We start from the raw sequence: 24,295 nt of genomic DNA, 5'->3' as shown, positions 1-24,295 counted from the left end.
TGGTTCTTCTCTCAAATAATTGCTTCTGTATGGCTGTTTCTTTGTACAATAAGCTTCTAGAATCATATAAAACTATGCCCCTAGTAAAGTTTAGGCGAATAATCTTCTCCATTTTAAATAATAAGACTTATTATAGTTGACGACTACATGAATGACATGATATTTTGTAATATATAAATAGTATAATAATTTATGGTAAAATTCTGTAAATATTTGCACGCTGATATATCAGTAAATTGTGTTAGATTAGTATAATATGCTAGCGGACGCCCGTCGATTACACTCGCTTATTTCTCGTTTACGTGTTAAGACGGGGATCAAATATAGCTTATGCTACTGACTAATAATATAGCTTTCTATTGCTAAAATAATTTTCATGATCAGTTTAGTGGTTTCACCGTAAAAGCGTAAAAAACAAACTCACTTTCGCAAAACTAGCGGACGCGCCGCGTTTACACCCGCATAGTCCACGTTTTTGGGGGAATACGCGAATAAAATATAGCCTATGTTATTCGCTGATGTTATAGCTTGCTATTGCTAAAAGAATTTTTATTATCGGTTTAGTAGATTAGTCGTGAAAGCGTAAAAAACTAATTCAGTTTTGCGTTTATAATATACAAGCGGTTACACTCGCTTATTTCTTGTTTCCGAGTTAATACGAGGATAAAATATAGCCTATGTTACTGGCTGATAATGCAGCTTTATATTGCTAAAATATTTTTTATGATCGGTTTAGTGGTTTAGCCGTAAAAGCGTAAAAACAAACTAACTTTCGCGTTTACAATATACTAGCGCACGCCCCGCGGTTGCATCCGTGTAGTCCTCATTCCCGTGGGAATACGGGGATTAAATTTAGCTCAAGTTATTCAGTGAATATGTAGCTTTATAATGGAGCAAGAATTAAGTAGTTTTTTTACAAGTATGGATTAACCACTGTTCACGCTGTACTTTGAAAATAACTAAACGAATTTTCATGCAATTTTGCAAGCAGATAAGGTTTAGTTTCGACAATAGAATAAGTATAGGTACCTATCTTACTAGACAGTACTTATACGTAGTGACTCTTTGGGTAGTATTTGTCACAGCAATTTGTAATAGAAAACCTAATGAGCAAGATCTACCTACTTACATAGGTACCCACATTAACAAAAAAATAAAAACCCTGTTTATTTAAACCCGATTATAAATGAATGAATCGCGAAGAGCAAGCAAACGAAACTCAAATCACGGCGACGCTAATCGACGCAAAGCTAATAATAGATACGAAAAACAATGAATTTAACCCTGTATTATTTAGCTATCGATTGTAGGTAGGTACCTACGTATATATACGACGTTGTTCTGAAAGCACTTGGCCTTGATAATACATATTTACATAGCTACATAAACGTTCAATGCATTACGTAACTCCGTTAAACACATACATCGATTCCTATCGTGTTCAACAACTTTGCTAACTTTAAACGCTCCCATACATCAAATTATGCGTACAACTAACCTAATTTTCATGATTCAACTCTTAAAATGTTGAATAACCTAAAAATATTGCGTTTAAAATACTGAAAAGCGTTGATAAAGCGTCCTATTGCCACGTTAAGACATAGAAAAGTTGTTTTGGAACAAAGAACTCGGCTCGTATCGAAAATAATATCTTGGTGAGGCCCGAGAGAACTCCGGGCGGATGTTATATAGCTACGTAGATAAAACCTTCCGCCGCCGACAGCGCCGCGCGGTGGCAAAGCGAAACGCGCTTCATGCTGTGTACACCCAACCAAACAAGTTTGCGTTTATCACGTCGCGATATCTTTATATTTATGTTTTATTTAAGCTTTTTTTTTGAACACTGTCACCGAATGTAGTTATTTATTTAAGAAATTTTATGAATTTAATCTATTATGAAGTGTATTTTATGTCGTAAACAGATTGAGAAGATTAAAAAAAAAAGATAAAAATGGTTTGATTTTGTAAAACTAATTAAAAAATAAATGCACTACAAAGTGAAACTACCAACCCCTACTAACATCCCACCCCTGAATATCTATCCATCGATTGATTGGTTTAAAGCGGGTACCAGACTAAATAGCAATGTTACATTACCTTAAACTGTAGGCCTTCCGTTTCTTTAAGATTTTACTTCAGGACGTCCATGACTTCGTCATGTAAAATTGCGATTTTCACAAATTCTGCAGGACCGATACATTTTTCTGGTATAAATAGTAACCTGTGTTATTAAAATCTATCTCCATTTAAAATTTTAGTCAATTATTTCCATACAAAATTTTCGTTGGTAATTGTTTTTATTTCCCTTTTTAAAACTCAAAGACTATATTTGTTAATCAAAGGTACTTATTATCTGCCTCTATTCCACATTGTAGCCAAATATTTTAGTAATTCTGGTAGTTTTTGTGTGAAATAGTAACATAAAACGTAAGTTTTGTATGGAACAAAACTTTGCATTTGTAAAATTAAGTAGTGGAATTGTTTTTCAAACTAAAAATACTTGAGATTGCTAAGATAAGATATTAAATACTAATTAGATTCCTATTTTTTAGTAGTTATTAAATAGCAAAATTGAAAAAGGCGTTAGGATTGTATTTTGTGATTATTTAAATCAACAAAATCTAAGCAAAAACTAGCAGACGCCAGCAAGCCCTTCATTCGCGAGAAATTCTGTTTTTCACAAATGGAATGCAGGAATCATGGATTTTTTTGGATAGTAGCCTGTATATGTATAGCTCCAAGGTCCCGTTTATCAGTGTCCTAAAATTCATATAAGTCCATTCTCATTTACACTATTAATATGTATTGTTAAAACCATTAACCAATCTTAAAAGGGCAATGTTATCAACTTGATGTGTTTGCAAGATGTTTAATTACCGTCTAAAACAATGTAAGCACAATGACTAACGCTGTTTGAGATACAAATACAAATTTTTTTGAAATATTTTTGAAGTGATAACTTCTTATAGAAGTGCCCTTCTATAAGATGTTATCACTCTCGATCACATCGACAGAACCTCTTCGTAACGTAACGTGTTACGGCATTACTCTGTCTGGCTTCCATTTCTCTCACGCATACGGCAGCAGGTTTAAGTTATCACTTCTGTCGAGCAGCGACACACACACGTTTTTTGTTTTATATTTATACCATATACAATCACATAAATCATTAGGTTTATTGATAAAAACACGAGTAAAATAAAACTCAAGATTGGTTTCATATTTTATTACTAACTGTGGGATAACATTTTTAATTTAAAACCCTTGAGCATAAGCCCAATCACGTAGAGTGGTTACGAAATCGCCTTTAACTTCTATAAATCTTCCTAATTCATGCACCCTTGTTTCAACGTAACGTTTTTGAGTTTTTTGCAAGTGTTCTTTGATTAAGTCGTTTAGCAACCAAATATCACCTTCAATCCTTCTAATGAGCGATATTTTCCTCGTGCCTTTCATTGATAAATCTAAATATATTGGCATTTGATGGTTTCTAGTTCTTGCAATAAAATATGGTAAATTTTTTGCTTCCTCTTTTGGTGGTATCCATCCAGAAGGATATGTCTCTTTTGGTGTAACATTGGGAATACTTTCAAAAGGCATAAGTCTTTCCACATATGCCCATTCAGGAGGATTTTTTACAATATCAAATTCATATTGTTCTTTGATTCTTTTAACAAATGGAGATTTCGCGTAATTTGAATAGTTTTGAGTACTGGAAACCTGTAACAAAATAAAAAAAACCGTTTATAGTAGACTGTTATACAAGGAGCCAAAAAGATATATAAAGATAGAAGAAAAAGATATACGAGGTATTTTTAGGGCACGAGCCGTAAGGCGAGGTCCGCTAAATAGAAACCGAGTTTATAATGTGTTTAGCCCGGCGTGTTACACTATACTTTTCACTACGATTGCGAAAATAGAAAATTCAGTACAACAATATTCAATGTTAAATATTCTTTTTGCAGACACTGCTCCCAACTTTATAAAAATCAAATGAAAAAAAATCGCAATCCACGGACAAGAACGCACTTCACACAACAAACAATCAGGACCTTACAATATATACTCGTACCCACTATGATGATTCTATTAATGAATAAAACCTTCTTCGTTTCATAGAAGTCATTATTTTAGTATGAAACTGTTTACGAATTACAGTTTATCGTTTTAAAGTGGGCCAGTAACCGTAACAGATAAAAATTAAAAAAAAAAAACAAAATTATTTTAGCCCCTAGAGGCTAAAATGCTTGTTTAGCCCCGCTGCGGAGTGGTAATATGGCAGTGTATAGTAAATATTTTTTCACTGCTCTTGGTAAAAAAGCAAGAGTAGTGAAAAAATATTTATACCCAAAACCTAAATTACAAATTTTTCCTAAATTACGTTACGTTTGGTCTAAATGCGTAACTAAATTGAAATGAATTTTATTCAAAAAGTTTATTAAATCTGAACTCTGAAAATAAATAAATATTTTAATCTGCGCAAAACCTTTTTGCGAGGGTGTACACCCATAGTTCTGTCACATGTCGCATTCAAAGCAACATTACATCGCGGCGCGAGTAAAAATAATTGTATAATTACCGATATCGACGCTGGTGTTAATTTTGCACCCAAATCAGAAGCGTTGTTCAGGATCCGAACGGTTTTTCCAGCGAAAAAACGTGCAAATGCTCTCTGTGAACGCCACACGGTCGCCATTTTGAATAGCGAATAGAGTGATTGCTTGCTACAAGAGCAATAAGAACTATATTATTCGTTTCGAAGGAAACATTATGGCGGACGCCTGCAGACATTTGGGCTTTTCAAAAATCGTTTTCTAAGTTTAATCGCGAGTTTTTACTGAACTTTTTCGCATATTATGGTGCATTGAGTGTTGGATTAACTTTTTATTGTGGTTTTTGGCAGTTCCGTGGGATAATTTGTGAGTATTTTGTGAGTACATAGCGGAGGTGCGCCACGGGTAGGGAAATGATTTGGTGCTTTCTGTCTCTCGCTGTCGGCCGACGCATACGCAGCGCACAGCTGTAGGTGGCGTTGCATACGAGGCGAGATGTGTCCACACTCAAAACATGATATTTTCATGACTTTTCCGCCTGGCTTTTCTGTGCAACTGGCGACTTAAACGTAAATATTGTTTTATATTATGCAATTTTAGGCTTAATACTGTTAGATTATACGAATAATTAGTGACTTTTTGTGATAATAATGTGTGAATTAAGTCCGCGAACTTGGTGTATCTCGGGCATCGCTTTTGTTTACCACGACTTAAAGACTTGGTTTGCGATCGGAATATATGGAATTAAATGACAATTAAGTTTGAAACATTAGTATTAAGCTTTCTAAATATAAAAACAAATGAAAACTGTGGAATTAGAGTTAATAGTTATTCGAATTGTGGATTTGATTAAAATTATTACAATGTAACTAATTATTACAATATAATTAGTTATGATTAGCTTTTATCAGTAATTAATATAGTCTTTATTTCATTTCAGCTCCTGATAACATGTCATAGAGAAGAAACTAGCAAAGATCAAGCAGTGTAGACATTTGGGAACTATACATTCTTGAGGAAACTTTGAATTAGTTATACCTACTTACAAACAAGATATAAGACATTAATTAGCAAGGCTGTGAAGTCAGCCTCAGGACCAGAAATTCCTGTCTGGTCTGCTCTGATCACCTGACGAGATAACCGTTGACCTGATGTCCGGAACACAGTATAGACTCCCACCAAACATTCCATCATGAAAACCAAACAGGTTAAAGAGGAGTTGGATAAGAGTATAGATGAAGAAACTGTAGTAGAGCCCAAGACTAGAGCCCGGAAGAAGGCTTCAGACTTCAACGAGGAAGAAAAGAACAAGTCGGCCCAAGATGATCCCAAAACTTCCAAAGACACTAAGAAACCTGGACCCAAACCAAAAGCAGTGGTCAAGAAGAGACCTCTAGGAATCAGAAAGACGAAATCTTTAAGGGGCAAGAAAATTCCACCTGTAAAGAAAAATGTCATAAAGAAAACCATTACTAGGAGTAGAAAGGCTACGAAGGCTTTAAACTCACAAGATAAGGAAACCGTCCCTTTGATACCTGCGGCTGAAATAAAAAAGGAGCCACTGGACGAGCCCGCTCCTAGTTCCAGGTCTTCCAGTCCCCGAACAGCTGGCCGAAGAGTGAGGCTAAGTTCTGATATGGTCATGATGAAATCGGTCCTGGGAGATTCACCTACACCTTTAGTCCTTGGGCCTCGGACCAGTCCGTACTCTATGCGCTCAGAACGAAGTAATAGTCCCTCCCTTTTTGAAGGAAAGAACTTGAGGAGTGGGAAGCCTAGAAAAGTCAAAAGTAATCTCTTAAATGAGGTTGTTTTGAAAGAACAGAAGAAGAAACGTTTACTTTCAGACTCCAAAACTGCAGACACTCCTGAAACTTCAGAGGTTTCGAAAAAATTAAAAAGGGGGCGCTCCTGCTCCAGGGATGGCAGTGAAATCTCTAAATGCTCAGATATAACAGAATCGGACGTCAGCCTCAGTGAACCACTCATTGATGGTGAAAGCAAGGAGCTCAGCAAAAACTTAGATAAAACTAAGACTGACCTAGATATAGATATTGAAAATAGTGTACAGATCTCTCCTATTGGAAAAGTGCCTTCTCTTAGTGTTGACTCGAAATTAACTGAAACCAAACCTTATACAGAGCCTAGTTCTATGTTAAAAGAGAAAAACAAAAAGAAATTGAGCTTAAAACGAAGTACTTCATTAGATTCAGACAACAATAACAGTAATAGGATTAAGTTAGAAAATATAAATGTATCAGACCTAGAAGACAAATATTTGCTGAAGACTGAAAATGATGCGCTTATAGAAGAACGTAGTAGTATATTGACTAGTATGTCCAAGACATTTAACTCGAAGGAAGTAACTAAAAATATTAGAAAGGCAAGGAGGGAGGGAGGAAGGGGAAAGAAGGCTGCAACTACATCCAAGCCCATCAATCAAGCAACCAAAAATGGTATCACCAGCACTATAACCAATGACTTAGTAGAGGACAAACAAGAAACAGTTGACTCTTTATCAAAAGAAATTAGTGATCTCATAAATGATTTAGACCAGAATATAGATCGCGATCAAGAAATGGCTAATGATGCAAATATTGATCAATTGCAAACAAAGTCAGCAAAGCAGTTTTATGGAATTTCCAAGCCCCTAGGTGACAATAATAGCATTATTGCGCCTGAAACACCAATAAAAGACACAATTTCAGCTCTAACCAATGAATGTACTCCTTCAAAAATTGACGATAGTGAGAATATCAGACTTCATTATGAAGATGATTCTGCTGAAAAATGCCCTGAAAACAGACCAGAGTTATATAAATGCAATCCTACTGTAGCAAGCATAGACAAACTTATGGATAGACTGAAAGTGTTTGAAGAATTTGATAAGAGAAGACAGAGACAAGAGTCAGAATGTAAAACAAATGAGAGTAAATCTGTCATGGTGACTGATGATGTTGTTTTAATACAAAAATCGGGAGCCGAATTCAAACCTTTAAAAGACTTACAACCGGTAAGATCTCCAGAGAGAGTTATTGAAAAAGAAAATGTCTTGAGTTGCTTTGAAAATAACTCTGCAATATCAATAGTCAAGAGGGATCAAGTAAGAAGATCAATAGACATAGATCTTCCAAATTCTGTTACTTTAATTAAAAGAAATAGTGTTAGTGCAAGAAAGGAATCCACAAGCTCAAACCATTCAAAAGAATCTGATGCTATCAGTATATTTGAGAAATCATTGGGCAAGGATGTAACGTTGACTGAAATAAGGAAGTCAGTGGATAAGTCTGCACCAGTGCAGCAAATAGATCTCCATCAATTTGCAACTCTTCATCCCAATAACACAAGTCAGACTTTCAGTGTTATAGATACAAGTCAAATATCAATTACATCAAGAACCATTGAAAGTAAAATAAACAGTAATGAAGTTCAAATTACTAAAAGAAAATCCAGTGGAAATATCTCACGCAAATCATCCGAATCAAGTATGGAAACTGAAGAGAAGAATATCAAAATTGAAAAAATGATGTCACCTCCACACCAAATTAAATCACCCCCACCACACAAAATTAAATCTCCACCTCCCCAAATTAAATCTCAAGCAATTTCTATAACACCTACGCCTGTGGCGATTAAATCGCCAGAAGCTACGCAACCAATGGAGGCTGATCCAGTCGCGCCATCTTTAGAAGAAGTTAAACCTGTTCCTGACGATACACCCTTGACCTCTGAGGTCCCAAAACTGATTAGCATGACAGATTCTACAAAGTTTGAATCCTCAAATATTGAATCTACAAAAATCGAGTCTACAAAAATAGATTCAACAAAATTAGATTCTACAAAAACAGATGCTACGAAAAAAGAACCTATAATAATAGAACCCACAAAAACAGAACCTACAAAAATTGAATCTGCAAAAACTGAGACACTAATTGTACCAACAACTATTGAAACTGAACCAATAACTGAAATTCAACCAGTAGTTGAAGGAGCAAATATTGAAGTCATTCCTGAAAATAAAATTGAGCATGAAGTTAAAAAGGATGAGACAGTAGAACCAATGGAAATTACAACAGAAGTCCTTAAAGAAAAAACGGAAATTAAAGAAGTTAAGGATTCTACAGAAATCAAAGATATTAAAGAAATTAAGGAAGCTGATGATAAAAAAGGGAAAATTGAAACAAAAGTTAAAGTTCCCAAAGTGAAATCGGCGCGTAATTCAACAGAAAACCAACCTGGGCCCAGCAATGTCTTACTTGAGACTCCTGAAAGTCAAAAACGCAAGGAAAACGTGCTGAGAACATTAGGATTACTTACCCATAAAGCAGCCAATGAGGCGAAAATAGAGAAAATGAAGGAGAAAGAGCGCATTTATGGATCTAATTACAGTGGTGTAATAGGTAAACCTAAAGCAGGGAAATCTGATTACACTGGTACTCTGAAAACGGTCATCAAGTTGAGCCGTGGTGCTGGAGACAGAGATAAGAAGAAGTTCAGGAGTTCGTTGAAGATGACCTTCCAGAAGAGCAAGAGTAGATCGGGCAAGCCGCCACAGGAGTTTGGAGAAGCTGGCAGTGAGGACGACGCCTTCTACACCATTGAAAGACGAGAAGTAAGTTTTTTTTTATTTTTTTGCACTATCTATACTTCTATACTAATATTATAAAGAGGAAAACTTTGTTTGTATGCTTCTTGTATGTTTGTTTGATTGTAATGAATAGGCTCAAAAACTACTGGACCGATTTTAAAAATTCTTTCACCATTCGAAAACTACATTATCCACAAGTAACATAGGCTAAATTTTATTTTGGAAAAAAATGGGGTTCCGTAAGATATTTGGGTTTTTCGGACACAAGGTGTAAAAAATCAACCAGAAAAGTAGGCTAGGGGTGTGGTAGGGATAGGGTAGGGGTAGGATAGGGGTAGTTGAAAGTTAACATCGAGTTTCACGCGGACGAAGTCGCGGGCGTTGGCTAGTTAGTTAATATACAGGGACAGTTATAAGATCTAAGAGCCATGTGGCTCATCTATTTTCTTTAAAACCCTAATGCTTTGAAAATAAACATGTATGGGGATGAAATTTACTAATGAGTAGGGCTCCTTTATAGTTCAGCTATTGAGGATTTTTCAAGAAAAATCATCATCATTATTATCAACCTATATTCGGCTCACTGCTGAGCTTGAGTCTCCTCTCAGAATGACTAAGGTTAGGCCAATAGTCCACACGGCCCAATGCAGATTGGCAGACTTCACACACTCGGAGAATTAAGAAAATTCTCTGGTTTCCTAATGATGTTTTTCCTTCACCATTGGAGGCACGTGATATTCAGTTTCTTAAAATGCACACATCTGGAAAGTTGGAGGTGCAAGCTACTGGATTTGAACCCACACCCTCCAGAATCAGAGGCAGAGGTCATATCCACTGGGCTATCACGGCTCAAGATAAATATTTGTCATCAAATAGATAATCCTGTCAATTGGATTTGTCAATCCCATAGAATTTTAGTTTTGATGCATTATCGGTTGTAGAAAGAGAATTTAAGTGTAACTTGCTAAGGCCCTTGGATCTTATGACAATCCCTGCACCACTTTGATTATTTAGAATAGAACAAATAATTTATTTGTTGGCACAACACATAGCTACAGAATAATTTAAAACTAATGCATTATCTTAGTTCCTAACCCTATTCATGTTAACCCTAGATATTGTGTTGTGCCAATAAAATGGACCTGACTCAGCTAATATTATTGTGAATACATCATTACGTTGGTTATCTGTCAAATTCTAGCGAGGGAAGAACAGAACATAAAAAATATTATATATAATGAGAATAATTTACAATCTATTGTTAAAGACATTGACTCGATTTTCTACTCCAATATTATGTATGAAAAATTGCTTGGCTAGCTTGTGTATTATCTTACCATACTAAACTTTTAAACTACATGAAGATTGTCTTTATGTATTAGAAGTAAACAATCATTACAGAGCCCACTAAAGAGCTAGGCCTCCCTCTTTATATAGAGCTTAGAACCCACCATGCGATTCCAATGTGGGTTGGTGAGTTCAGGAATTTGGATGATAATGTTATACTGGTTTACAATTGCTGTCAGATGTTATGACCCGTAACGTAGGGCTTAAAATGCTTTTCGAGACAGGGGTGTACATACTGCCATCTTCCCTACTTTGGACTAAGAATTTAATCATTAGCAACCCATATTCGGCTCACTGTTGAGCACGAGTCTCCTCACAGAATGAGAGGGGTTAGGCCAATTGTCTACCACATTGGCCCAATGCGGATTGGCAGACTTCACACATGTAGAGAATTGAGAAAATTCACAAGTATGCAGGTTTCCCCACGATGATTCCTTCACCGTTTGAGACACGTGATATTTAATTTCTTAAAATGCACATGCAGATTGGAACCTACGTCTTCCGAAGCGAAGGCAGATGTTAAAATCGCTGGCTGAGAATTTCTTAAAAAGATACCTTTTTTTAAGTATTTCATTTTTTTTAGAATTTTTTGTAGTAGACAATTCCAGATTAAATTCACAGATATTGCCCATGCCTCTTGGTAGAATGCATAGGTACTTAAGTGGTAGTAGAGCGCTTTGACAGAGCTAGGGAAGTACAACTGCCAAGTTTTTTGTTCCACCGTGTAACCAGTATAATAGGGGTTATGACAGTTTTTTAAATTGTGTAGAAATTAGGAATATGCTAATAGTAAAGCAATTTTCTAAAAGTAACAGGATATCTGCATTCCTTACTTTCGGAGTTACAGGAATTTAATGGGTCACATTACAGATCCCTGAACAACGCCCGATACAAAATTGCACGAACTAATGACGTCGTTGATTCGCTGATCATTAGATTTGTATAGGTGTTCAAACAAAATTGCAAAAAAAAGTATTTTTGTTATTTGTGTGTTTATGTTTATAGGTCATGTGTTAAAAATGTCACGTTTAATGTAAGGCAGCTAAAAATGTATGAATTTTCATGTAATTACGATAAAAGAATTGTAGTAGAAATTTTATTATTTTATTTATTTTGCAAACATCCAGTCAACCTTTAGTTTTTACATATTAATATTAATTAGTTAATATTGACCTTATTTACCTGAATGTCTCATAAAAATCAATATATACCTAGTCATCATCCCCATTACATGCAGGCATGAGGCTTAAAGTGCCTCATGTTGTCAAGCACAACGGAGCAATTACTTGTAGTGTGGCCTAGACCCTGCTTCCTTAAAAGCTTTTTTTTTCTGTCTAGAAAATTCATTTAAGCGTCCTTTCCAAAGGTGTGGAAATATAACGAGATCATTTAGTAAAGCTATATGTAATCAAATCTATCTCTTTATCTCTTGGCGCGTCTTAGATCTGCAGTAGGTACAACATGCGTCAACGATAATATATGGTATATTATCTGTCTGAAAGCTAAAAGCTTTGTCTGAAACATAAACGTATGCTTAAGCTTATGTATGAATAGTGAATCCATGGAATGCTAAGGTACTTCTCTTGTTCCAGGGCGGCGCGCCGGCGGCACCTGACGGTGGGCACAGAAAGTCTCATTACAGTAATCGGCTTAACAACCATGGTGTGTGGCCTGTGCACTCACACACACGCAGGAACTAAACACATCTTACCCAAAATGTCTTATTATTATTAATTTTGTCTAAAGTTTATTTGCCATCTTGATAACATGTCATAAGGAATATTATATTTCAAGTAATGCTAGGAGTGAGCAATAATCCAAGGCAAGGATAAAAACTGTATGTTTGTACCTTCATTGAGTGAGTCCACTTTTATTTTTTAATTTACATGTTATTCCAAATGGAATTACTTCATATTTTGAAAGTATTGTGTTAGAGTAAAAGACTATGTAAGCTAAAGAGAAATTGATTTTGTTGTCTTATAATTTTGCATATACTTAAATATATTTTGCATATATTAAAGAGGCTTTGAGGCTTTCACAGTATAGTCCAAGATAATCTTAACACAATTTCACACAACTGATTAGATGGGAATAGGAAGGGGGAATGTCGTATTTAAAAGGAAATTAAAAAAAAAAAGTTAAATATGAGTTTAGTTCCTGCTTGTGATTTTAAATATCAGATTTTATTAGAGCTTTAACTTCCCTTATTGTGCTGAAAACTTACAGTTTTTGCTATAATTTTAAATCCTGTTATTACAACAAAAGTATTTGACGTTAAGCTCTGATAAGAACTGGTGTGCCAATAACATTATCCAACTAATATAACAATATTAAACATTACTAATTACATAAGCCAAATATGTTGTACATAATGAAAAAACTCTATGACACAAATAAATTAAAAGAAATTACAAACCTTACACTCAAAGATAAACAATTTAAATACATATAAGATTTTTTCAACTCAAATCTTTAGCGAGCTTTTAGTGTGACGTCATTTTAATGTTTTTTGAATAGGGATGATGACAGTTTTTTAAATTGTATATAAATTAAGAGTATACTAATAGTAAAGCAATTTTGTAAAAGGAACAGGGTATCTGCGATCATTACTTTCGGAGCTACAGGGATTTAAAGAGTCAGATTTGCGGCGCTGCCGCGGATCCCTGAAAAACGCCCCATACAAAATGGCTCGAAAAAATGACGTCATAGGCAATGTAATGATCGTTAGATTTGTATGCGCGTTCAAACAAAATTACTAATATCTTTGTTATTTGTGCGTTTATCTTTATAGTTCATATATTAAAAAATGTCACATTATTAAATGTGACAGTTTTAGCTTCCTTACATTAGTAAGGAAGCTAAAACTGTATGAATTTTCATCTAATTACGATAAAAAAATTTTAGTAGTTTTTGAAATTTTATAATCTCATTTATTTTGCAAATATCCAGACAATCTTTGCTTTTTATGTATAAATTAGTTAACATTGACCCTATTTACCCGAATGTATCATAAAAATCAATATATTCAAACCTAGTCATCATCCCCATTCTTAAGGAACTCAATATACACGTTACGACCGGTCGTATCCTTAGTCCGGAAATATGCTCTCTCCCAATCGATTTACAATTTAAGGAGAACGTCTGCAACTGGTGCCAGTGACAAAGTAATTGCGGAGTAAAATGTTAGCTTGGCTTGGACCTGTAATGCTGCTGTCCAGGGGTTAAGGCATAAAATAACTGCCCTACATCGTTGCTATATTCTTTTTTCTTTTTTTTTAAAGAATATTTGCCATAATTTTTCTAATATGACCAATATTCCCATTCCCCTCCAACTAGTCGGGAAAGACTGTGCCAGGAGTGGGTACAACAATAGACCAACGGGGTGATATTGAAATGAGAATGACGACACTTGCTAACTGTTACGTCAGTCAACTAAATACATGACTTGTCTTTTTAAATACATTTATACCTGCAAAAGTCATATTTCTTATCAACCGAACTTTCAGTACATCAGTTTTAAATCTGTTATTAACCACGTGTCAAAATCAATGGGAAAGGAAACCCGTCTAATAATTCAATTACCTCAAAATAACGCATCTTAATGTGCAAATAACACAGCAATAAGATATTATTCAAATCTAGTTATACTGCTAAATCTAATTTTACTGCATGTTATTTCAAAATCGTGCTTATTTGGCGGTACACATATTCCTGATCTAAATTTATGGGTACACAACATGTCAATTGACAGACATAGTATTAGGTTATTCTTATAATTTTAACAGATATTCGGGTAAATTCTTGGCGTTTGTGCAGTAAGTAACATAACACACATAACGACAAGTACAAGAATTTGTGGTAAGAGGGGAGATTTGTGGGGTTAAACAACAGAGGAATTGGTAGAGGTGTGGGGTAAGACGATAGGGGAGCGGTAGAGATGCGGGGTAAAATGATAGAGGACGATAGTGTTGCAGGGTAATGGACAGAGGGAGTGGCAGAAATGCGGGGTTTACGACAGAGGGTAGCGGGGGAGGTTAGGGGTAAGATGAAAGAAGGAAGCGGGACCGGTGTTAGAATGACGGTAGAGGTGATTAGTAGAGGTGCGGGTAAAACGACAGAGGATTGGGACCAATGTGAAAATGATAACATAGGGGATTGGTAGAATTGCAGGGTAAGACGATAGACAGAGAGGGGTACAGGATAGTCGATAGAGGCGCGGGATATACGACAAATGGGAGTGGAAAGGTGCGTGGGAAAATGACACAGGATGTTAAGGGGAGGGCTACACGCGCTGTCAGTGAATGGAACGAGTATGCGTATGGCGCCCGCGCCTTTCTCTACCTTTTGTCGTTTACACCGCAGACTTGAACTCAGTAACTCAGTTATGTGGTTTACTTATAGTTTAAAGGGACTGTAAAGTGCATTTTGCATTAACGTTATTGTGGTTAATATAATATGATAGTCACAATACCGACTGTTTTAGCACTGTATGTGTCTTGAGAGCGAGTCGTTGCCTTGTAGTTCCTTACAGTAACAGGGTAGAATGAACTTGTACCTTTTCCAAGTAAGTCCGCTTCCATCTTATACTGCCCCGTCATTTAACATCAAGCGAGATCGCAGACAAGGGCTAACTTGTCATTGAATAATGAAAAGAATACAATTCTCCAGAGGCTGAAACAGTTCCTGAACCAGAGCCCAAGGAGACCTTGAACCTGGTGATCCCGGAGAAGGCTTCCTCCTTCAGCATTCACCCCGGAAGGCTGTGTATGGACCAATGCTTCTACTGCGGCGGCAAGTTCGGCCTCTTTGATACCCCGTGTCACATCGCCCAGATGAAGAGCGGCGAGAGACAACGGAAGGTTCTAGACAGTGAGTAGCATTTATATGTTTATATTTATATGTGTGCTTCTAGTGATGACATGGACCTGAGACTTGGTCACTAAATAATTAGTGACCAAGTCTCAGAATTATTGTGAGGTCCCAAGGACCTCACAAATAAATCATATCCCGGGTTATAATAGCTGCGCCTCTAATAATTTTTTTTATTATTTTTTTTTTTCGTAACTGTAGATGAGGAGAAACTGACCATAGACAGCTGCCTGTGCGACGCGTGCTACCGGCACGTGGACCGGCGCGCCAACTGCCCGTCGTACCGCAAGCGGCCCGTCGCCAAACCGCCCGACATGCCGCTCGCTCAGGCGAGAGAGCCCTCCCCGCCGCCCGTGCCGTGAGTATTGACGTGCCAATGATCAGATGAGAGACACCAACCATAGACAGCTGCCTGTGCGACGCGTGCTACCGGCACGTGGACCGGCGCGCCAACTGCCCGTCGTACCGCAAGCGGCCCGTCGCCAAACCGCCCGACATGCCGCTCGCTCAGGCGAGAGAGCCCTCCCCGCCGCCCGTGCCGTGAGTATTGACGTGCCAATGATCAGATGAGAGACACCAACCATAGACAGCTGCCTGTGCGACGCGTGCTACCGGCACGTGGACCGGCGCGCCAACTGCCCGTCGTACCGCAAGCGGCCCGTCGCCAAACCGCCCGACATGCCGCTCGCTCAGGCGAGAGAGCCCTCCCCGCCGCCCGTGCCGTGAGTATTGACGTGCCAATGATCAGATGAGAGACACCAACCATAGACAGCTGCCTGTGCGACGCGTGCTACCGGCACGTGGACCGGCGCGCCAACTGCCCGTCGTACCGCAAGCGGCCCGTCGCCAAACCGCCCGACATGCCGCTCGCTCAGGCGAGAGAGCCCTCCCCGCCGCCCGTGCCGTGAGTATTGACGTGCCAATGATCAGATGAGAGACAGACCTCCTATATACCTCCTGCCTAATTTTATAATTATGTAGTTTATTTTGGACAATAGCACCGAGATTTCTTTTTCTTTAACTTTTCGTATCGAACTAAACAAAAAATCGTCCTAAAAAGCTCGAATCCTCAAGCTTTTACATGTTGTTTCTGTTTTGATACTCAGTGTATTAAGTGTGGAAGTATTTCATAAAGTAACTTTTATAATTTGTGTTGTGCAGTTGCCCAGAGACCGTGATCAGCCCCCCGCTGGAGGATGAAAGCGAGGAGGAGACTCCCGCGACCACCCCCGGCAGACTGTCCACCTGCCACACCAGCGGGTGTGTGACCATCGCCGACCACTCCATACGCAGGAAGTGGCTCATCAAGATGAGGTCAAACGTCAATAAGATTGTGAGTAGAATGACATCATTATGACCTCACATTCCTTTTTCAAGAATCTCAATTTCTCGAGTTTAAATGTTCTTGTGTTCAATAATCAGTCAGTTATTTGATAATAAACAATAACTTTATTTACGTTATTTATGAATGTAGAAGACTTTACTTAACTTTCTTTCATTGCGCTGGAACATCAGGGTCTTGGGTGTACAAAAAAGGATTGTTTCAAAGTTCTCTAAGAGCGCCATCTACTGGTAGTTTAAAATGACAAATACTGTGTTTCTATGCCTGTAGATGGCAGCACGCATCTTAAAAGCGAATTGAACTTTTCGTAACACATCAATAAACTTACTCCTTAAATCAAGTGTGTGTAATGAACACACTTCAATAAAGATACTTAAAGAGCCGTGGTAGCCCAATGGATATGACCTCTGCCTCCGATTCCGGAGGGTGTGGGTTCGAATCCGGTCCGGGGCATGCACCTCCAACTTTTCAGTTTTTCATAAAGAAATCATTTTAAGAAATTAAATATCACGTGTCTCAATCGGTGAAGGAAAACATCGTGAGGAAACCTGCATATCAGAGAATTATTTTAATTCTCTGCGTGTGTAAAGTCTGCCAATCCGCATTGGGCCAGCGTGGTGGACTATTGGCCTAACCCCTCTCATTCTGAGAGGAGCTCAGCAGTGAGCCTATTATGGGTTGATGACGACGAAAGATACTCGTTTCCAGCTGAAGCTGAAGGGCGACTACCCCGGACTGCACACGATCCCGCTGTGCGCGGAGCACCACCGAGCGCTCGCGCCGCTCATGGCGTGCGTGCTGTGCCGCTGCCGGCTCACCAAGCACCACAACCTGCACTTCATCAACCACGTGAGTGACTCCAGCAGCACCCAGCGTGTTCAGTGTCGGGAAAACCTTTATTTATTTATTTATTAAGGACAACCAACAGCTGATACAATGTCACATGTCAATAATTTACATTAATATACTAAGTTATTGCACAGCTAATTACAGGTTATCACAGCATTCACTAATTAAAATAACATATGTCAAAACTACTGTTGTCAGCATTGAAATGTCAAAATATACAATGCAAATTAATTTTAAAAATATATTAATTGTAATTTTTTTTAATTAATATCTAAAAATGTCGGATTGCAATAAACTAAAAGCCATTAAAATAAAAAATAAGTCACATAAAATTAAAAAAAAAATAAACAAGAAAATTATATCTAAAAATTACAATACATTAAGAATACAATACAATTATATTTACATAATGAAATTATTATTAATATTAAAGACATAGACATCATCATCATATCAGCCGATGGACGTCCACTGCAGGACATAGGCCTTTTGTAGGGACTTCCAAACATCACGATACTGAGCCGTTTGCATTCAGCGAATCCCTGCGACTCGCTTGATATCGTCAGTCCACCTGGTGGTCGACCAACTCTGCGCTTTGTAGTGGGGGGTCGCCATTCCAACAGACATGGGTCAAACAAATATTAATTTAGTGTTTGGAAGTCACTACAAAGTGGATAATTTTCGACCTTGAAATATCCACTTATCAGAAGATTTAAAAAAAATCAAAATTCATTTATTTCAAGTAGGCTCAATTTACAAGCACTTTTGACACGTCAGTTGACTATTTGTAAAGATTCTACCACCGGTTCGGAAGGCAGGTCCTGCTGAGAAGATACCGGCAAGAAACTCAACAGTTGCTCTTTTGAAATGAAAAAGTCATACAGTACTATAATTTACAAATTGATAACAATTACAATTTGTTATAGTTTTACATCCTGTGTGAAGGTGGAAGTTGATCCAATGGCCTCTAATCACCTTTATCGTTAAGGAACTCATCAATAGTGTAGTAACCTCGACTAAGTAAATGTTTTTTAACAAATTGCTTAAAGTTGTGCATTGGCAAATCCATCACAGTCTTGGGGATCTTGTTTAACATTCAAAATATCCCTTATTAATTTATTTATTTTATTTAATACTCTTTATTTGTACACCACAAAAAATAAAAGAAAACAAGCAAAACAGAATCATAAGAAAAGGTAGAATACTAAAGGTGGCCTTATCGCTTAGTAGCGATCTCTTCCAGGCAACCTTAGACTTAGGAACTTATTAGGACAACTGTAGGTGGTGTGTACGTAATAATAATGTACACTATACATACATACAAATAACTATACACTAATACATAAACCATAATACACAAATTATATAATAATTATAAATATCATAAAATAAACTAATATATATAATATATCATTATGTCGTATGATAAATATTCTAATAAAATAAAATATGTAACTAGTGACTAAGATAATATATCTTAACGGATTTTTTAAACATGTCAAGGGATTTGGATTTCCGAATGTCGACTGGGAGTGCATTCCATAGCTTAATAGCACGTACAACAAATAAACACTTGTAAAATTTACTCCTATGGAAAGGCATACACAGAGTAAGAGCACGACATGTTCTTAGCTCTGATTACACTCCCAGAAATGTGAATTTCTCCTTAAGATAAGGAGGATATTTTGGATTAAAGAGCACACAGTACAGAAGAGAAAGTACATGCAGATCCCGGCGACTTCAGACATTCGAACTGAACATGAAAAGTTCACATAAAGAACTAGTTTTATCACCATTTCCAGGGTTACACGGATCTCAATCCACTGCTGAAAGAGGCTGGCATCCCGGTACAGTTCCTGGACAGGCCCGTGCTGTGCAAGGTGTGTCGCTACTTCTGCACGCTGCTGCAGCGCCCCGGACACAAGGACAAACATGCACGAGCGTACACACGCAAGTAAGTACTTGGATTTACTGGATAATCGTGTGTCATTTCCACTATTGTCATTATTAACTGGTTAGAGAGAAGATATATGTTAGGGGTGGCGAGAAAATAAACTCGAGGTTCACAAACACACCACTTTAATAACACAACTCTTCGATTATAATCACAAAAACTGAGCTCGCCTCATCCATGAAGCCACGTTTTTATACCTTTCCAACGGAATAAACAACAAGAATAAAATATAGTCAAACATCAATCTTTTATCTATACGGATATTGATATAACTTCATTTATGAATTATGTCAATATACGTTTTTAAATCTATTTATTTATTTTAGTTTAGTTTCGTATATTTTAGTTTAATTTTAAGAACAAAGAATTACTCGTCATTATACGTCATGGTACCTACGTATATTGACAACACTACAGTTATAACAAGATTGTTTGTAACATATAATGTAGCATATCTGTTATAGTACGCGCGTTAACAACTGAGTCTTAGGGCCATAAATCATTTCTCTATATCTATCTCGCTTGCACTTATGGGTCTTATGGAGCCGTCTAGTGAAGGGTGTAACAATGAAAGACATATTATCGATAAGTAAAGTTTATTATCGTATCTTGTTCACAAAATTAAAAAAATTAACAATATTTGATTTAATATAATACATATTTCATATTATATAATTATTAACTAAATAAAATTAATCTTCATCTGAGTCTTCATCATCAGAATCTTCGTCTTCTGCCAAATTTATTATAAGCGGCGCGTGATCTCTAATTAGAGCTTTTTGTAAATCTTTGTTTTGAAGTTCTTCGGCATGCCTAACACATTTGGCCCAGTCTTCTCGTGTGACATTTTCTATGGCTCGGTGGAGGTGATTTTCGACATCTGCTATCTTGAAGGTATTATTATTCTTCGCAACTTCTCCCTTTACTTGTGCCCAAATTAATTCTATTGGGTTATATTGACAGTGATATGGAGGGAGCCTTATTACTTCATGACCTCGTTCATTTGCCAGATGGTCTAAAGCGTAGACCTTCTGCGGGTTACTGGCTTTTACTTTTCTTATTAATTCTTCAATAATTTCGTTGCTGGAATATGGAATCTTTTTCTTTGTCAACCATTCTTGAATTTCAGCTTTCCTCGTGTTTCTTGTGGGTATCTTTTCCAACTGTATCGAATGATAGCTTGCGTTATCGACAATTATAACTGAGGGCTCTTCAAGTAGATTCAGGAATTCGGAAAACCATGCCATATATGTTTCGCCATCCATTTCTGTGTGGTAATCAGCATCCTTTGATTTCACCGCTTTAAATATTAGCTTCGCATCTGGAACGAAGCCAGTCCTTGCAGAACCCGCATGGCAAACTATTAATCTTTGGCCTTTTCCCACAGGCTGATTCTTGAAACCTCCTTCATCGTTGCTTCCAAGCCACATCCTCTTTCTTGCATGGTTTTGATTAATCCATGTTTCGTCTAGATAGAAACGTGGTCGCTGATCGTTAGTTCTTCTAAGTAAATCCAATTTCCTTAAAAAGTCCATTCTAGCACAAACAATATCAGTTCTTTCCATTAAATATTTACGTCCTTCGCTATTTTTCTTATACTGGAACCCAACCTCCTTCAGTAGTATTCTCATTGAAGTGTTGCCGCATTTAAAATCGGGTAATTGTTCACGGAATTTTTCTAAAATTTTCGCCACGGATGGATACTCTCCATTCTCATAAAATGAAGCTACAGTTCGCTTCAACACACTTTTATCAAAATCGTCAATATTAGTGACGGTTTGTGGTTTCTTAAAATTTGTTCTTGGTATACAGGTACTGCCTGATTGTGATACTTCCGTCTTGATTCGGTCCACTGTCGCTCTGCTCACACCACAAACAAATGCGGCCATTTCACGTGGTTTGTTGAAATTTAGAGAAGCCACTTTATTCGGATCACTTTTCAATTCATTGAGAAACAGGAATACGTTGTGAATCAGTGTTCGAGCTTGAGGGCTAATATCGCCATGTAATTTCTTCAGATCAACGTTAGAAAATAAAGTATCCATAGTGCGCAACGAGTAACACATGAATGTATTTATTTAATTGCAGTAAACACATTTATAGCAAAAAAAATACGCAATGCAATTACATTAGAAACCGACCAATCAGAATCGTCCAAATCATTATTGACTCATCATTAGCACGTGCGCAGGTAGCCGTTTATCGATAATTAGGGTGCGCAGGTAGGCGCGCTGCACATTCCTATCTTTTTTGACTTTTATGACCGGACGACTCAGATGATAACGCGCATACTATAATACAAATGCCTTCTTATTTAATTTTCTAACATATATATTGTGATTTTGATATTGTATTTGATCAAAAACTATTTATTCAAAATCAAAATTCATTTATTTTAAGTAAGCTTACCTTAAAAACATGTGAAAAACGTTCGACTATTTGTTAAAACTCTACCACAGGTTCCAAAGGCAGGTTCTGCCAGCAAAAAACGCAACAGTTGCTCTTTAAAAAAAATCATACAATATTATAATTTACAATTGCCAGAATTATTATAATTAATGTTACTTTTACACAGCTCTCACCGCTTCAGACAGGAAGTCCGGGAGGTGGGAGCTGATTCAATGGCGTCCAAGCATCTTTATCATTAATGAATTTATAAATTTTGTAATAACCTGGATGATGCAGGAGTACAGCAATTGTGTAGGAACTTTGAGTATTCATAAATTGTCACACAGTCAAAATTATAGTATTTCTATTTTATTTACAGACTTCTCCAAATCTACGATATAGAAATCCCACCTGAACTTAACCAAGACGCTGATGACAGTAAAGACTTAGAAGATTGTAACACTAGTGCTAACAAACAAAAGAAAAAGGCACGCACGAAATCCAAACAGAGAAAGTCAACAGAACCGGAAAAACAGGAATCATACAGTGAATCTTCAGAAAGAACCACAGAAAGTTCCCCTGAGAAAGAAAAGCCAAAGGAAGAAATGGTTGATGAACCGAAACCATTAGAGGAGGATATCGAAAGCCTAATATCGTCTAATAAAATACCAGTTCCAGGAGCGAAACCTACGGAAAGCAATCCACCAAGCGACGCTTCGGAACCAGACATTGGGCCAGAGCTGGAATCCACACTAGTTCCCATAGACAAACAAACAGAATTACGATATCTCCTACAAAAACAGAATAATCCAGCACAATTCCAACACAATCCTAATTTGACACAAAAACAGAAAAATCTTCTAAAAATGCACAATCTAGGTATCCAAAAACCTGGTCAGCTGCATAGAATAAATGATAAAAATGCTAAGCGAGTCCAGAAACTCGGACAAATATTCGTGCATAAAGAAAAACAAGCTAAAAAAGATCTTCTGGATATAGAAATGTTTGACACAGAAAAAGCAAAGGAGATGAGCGTTTTCAAAAATATAACTCTAAACGACGAATGTACCATAGAGACTATACCAAATAAAAGACCCGCTGACATAAACTTGCTCAAAAACAAATGGCAAATGTCCGAAAGCTTCACACAAGTAAAGAGAAACATTAGTGAACTTTCAAAGAAGACCACCGTTGAGAAGGATCCAAAGAAAAATGCAGATGCAAAATACTCTAATCCTGTTAAAAGATTAGAAACAAATCCATCAATATCAGTCAGAGAATTATTCCCTGGAGAAGAGGAAATGAATTTACATTGTAATGTAGAGTTTAATAATATCAAAGGTGTGACCCCAGAGGGCTGGGAGAAATGCAACACTATGATACAATACGACGTAGAAACTAAGAGATTATGGAACGAGCTGCAAAGGCCGTATGGAAATCAATCAAGTTTCCTGAGACATTTGATTTTACTAGAGAAGTATTTTAGAAATGGCGATCTGGTGTTATCCCATAATGCGTCTCCTCACGCGGCTAATTACAGCACATCAGTACAAAGTAGGTTACGAGCGTACGACAACGTGCCATCGGAACCGAGGAAAGAATCCGTCAGTTTAATAGAATTCCGTAAAAAACCGTCAATGAACGGTAAAAGTTTGCTCAAATCCAATCAGAATTCTGACGAAAAGGACCGTAAGAAGTTTATGCCTCCTCCGCTTCCTAAACCAAAATCCAAAAGTGATAAGAAAAATAAGCCTTTACCGCCCGAACTGATAGCTATCAATACTCCGAATGCACAAGGGCGGAAAGCTATACAGAATGTGTTACATAATATACAACAGTTAGTGAAAGGGGTCTCTGCGTCCGATCCAACTGAGGTCGCCGCGGCACCTTTGCCGCCGCCAAAGTTTGATCCACCGAAGGAAAAGAAGGAAATGCCCGGACTGATAAAAGAAAAAGAGAAATCGGAGACCCCCAAAGAAAAAAAGGAACATAAAGCGGACACACCAAAAAAGCAGAAGACTAACAAGGGATGGAGACCCACATTGATGCCTATCACACCAGTAAGTTTTAATTTAGTCCACCTTTTCCTTGTGACAGAGGTCCTCCCTAGACATTGACCTCTTATAATAAAAGGACGCACAATCATGTAGCCTTAAAAACTTGCCAATTTTTCTTTGACAGCTTTAGAATTATTGGCAAAGAAAATTATACCTAAAGGGCTTTAAATATAGTCCAATAGTCCAATATTCAATATAATCTCAAATTCAGAGCAAATTAAACCTTAAGGATTGAGTTTGAAAGGATGAATTTGCAAATGCGACTGCTTGAATTGAGTGCCAAGAAGTTGTGTTTGGCACTCATTGAGTGGGGACGTTTTTTGTCGCTGATTATGCAATCCACTTTTT

The 24,295-nt window shown here is 37.2% G+C and overlaps 2 protein-coding genes across 2 annotated transcripts in view; one reads left to right on the top strand and one right to left on the bottom strand.

Annotated features, from left to right (window-relative positions):
* Positions 1 to 3,211: 3,211 nt before the first annotated feature.
* On the bottom strand, positions 3,212 to 4,770 carry LOC112052584 (probable 39S ribosomal protein L49, mitochondrial). Its single transcript, XM_024091721.2, has 2 exons — positions 4,580 to 4,770; positions 3,212 to 3,720 (listed from the first exon to the last, which is right to left on the bottom strand). Exons 1-2 carry the CDS (start codon positions 4,694 to 4,696, stop codon positions 3,256 to 3,258), a joined length of 582 nt encoding a protein of 193 aa, XP_023947489.1. The 5' UTR covers positions 4,697 to 4,770; the 3' UTR covers positions 3,212 to 3,255.
* Positions 4,771 to 5,301: 531 nt separating this feature from the next.
* The window catches only part of LOC112052576 (uncharacterized), a 31,836-nt gene continuing 12,842 nt past the window's right edge, over positions 5,302 to 24,295 (top strand). Inside the window, exons 1-9 of the mRNA XM_052886340.1 lie at positions 5,302 to 5,325; positions 5,725 to 9,165; positions 12,081 to 12,150; positions 15,157 to 15,357; positions 15,559 to 15,712; positions 16,519 to 16,690; positions 17,408 to 17,548; positions 19,351 to 19,502; positions 22,270 to 23,950. Of these exons, the coding sequence (XP_052742300.1) occupies positions 5,302 to 5,325; positions 5,725 to 9,165; positions 12,081 to 12,150; positions 15,157 to 15,357; positions 15,559 to 15,712; positions 16,519 to 16,690; positions 17,408 to 17,548; positions 19,351 to 19,502; positions 22,270 to 23,950 (6,036 nt within the window). The remainder of the gene's footprint in view (positions 5,326 to 5,724; positions 9,166 to 12,080; positions 12,151 to 15,156; positions 15,358 to 15,558; positions 15,713 to 16,518; positions 16,691 to 17,407; positions 17,549 to 19,350; positions 19,503 to 22,269; positions 23,951 to 24,295) is intronic.

Source organism: Bicyclus anynana, chromosome 16 (genome assembly GCF_947172395.1).
Source record: "Bicyclus anynana chromosome 16, ilBicAnyn1.1, whole genome shotgun sequence".
Lineage (NCBI taxonomy): Eukaryota > Metazoa > Arthropoda > Insecta > Lepidoptera > Nymphalidae > Bicyclus > Bicyclus anynana.
Note: the sequence above shows the minus strand (reverse complement) of the source record. Positions and strands in the feature narration are given on the sequence as shown.

Bases quoted from the DNA above. Each gene is read 5' to 3' on its own strand.
- LOC112052584 (XM_024091721.2), bottom strand. From the start codon at position 4,696: ATGGCGACCGTGTGGCGTTCACAGAGAGCATTTGCACGTTTTTTCGCT. The intron at 3,721-4,579 runs GTAATTATACAA...ATTTTGTTACAG, and splicing joins TAACACCAGCGTCGATATCG to GTTTCCAGTACTCAAAACTA.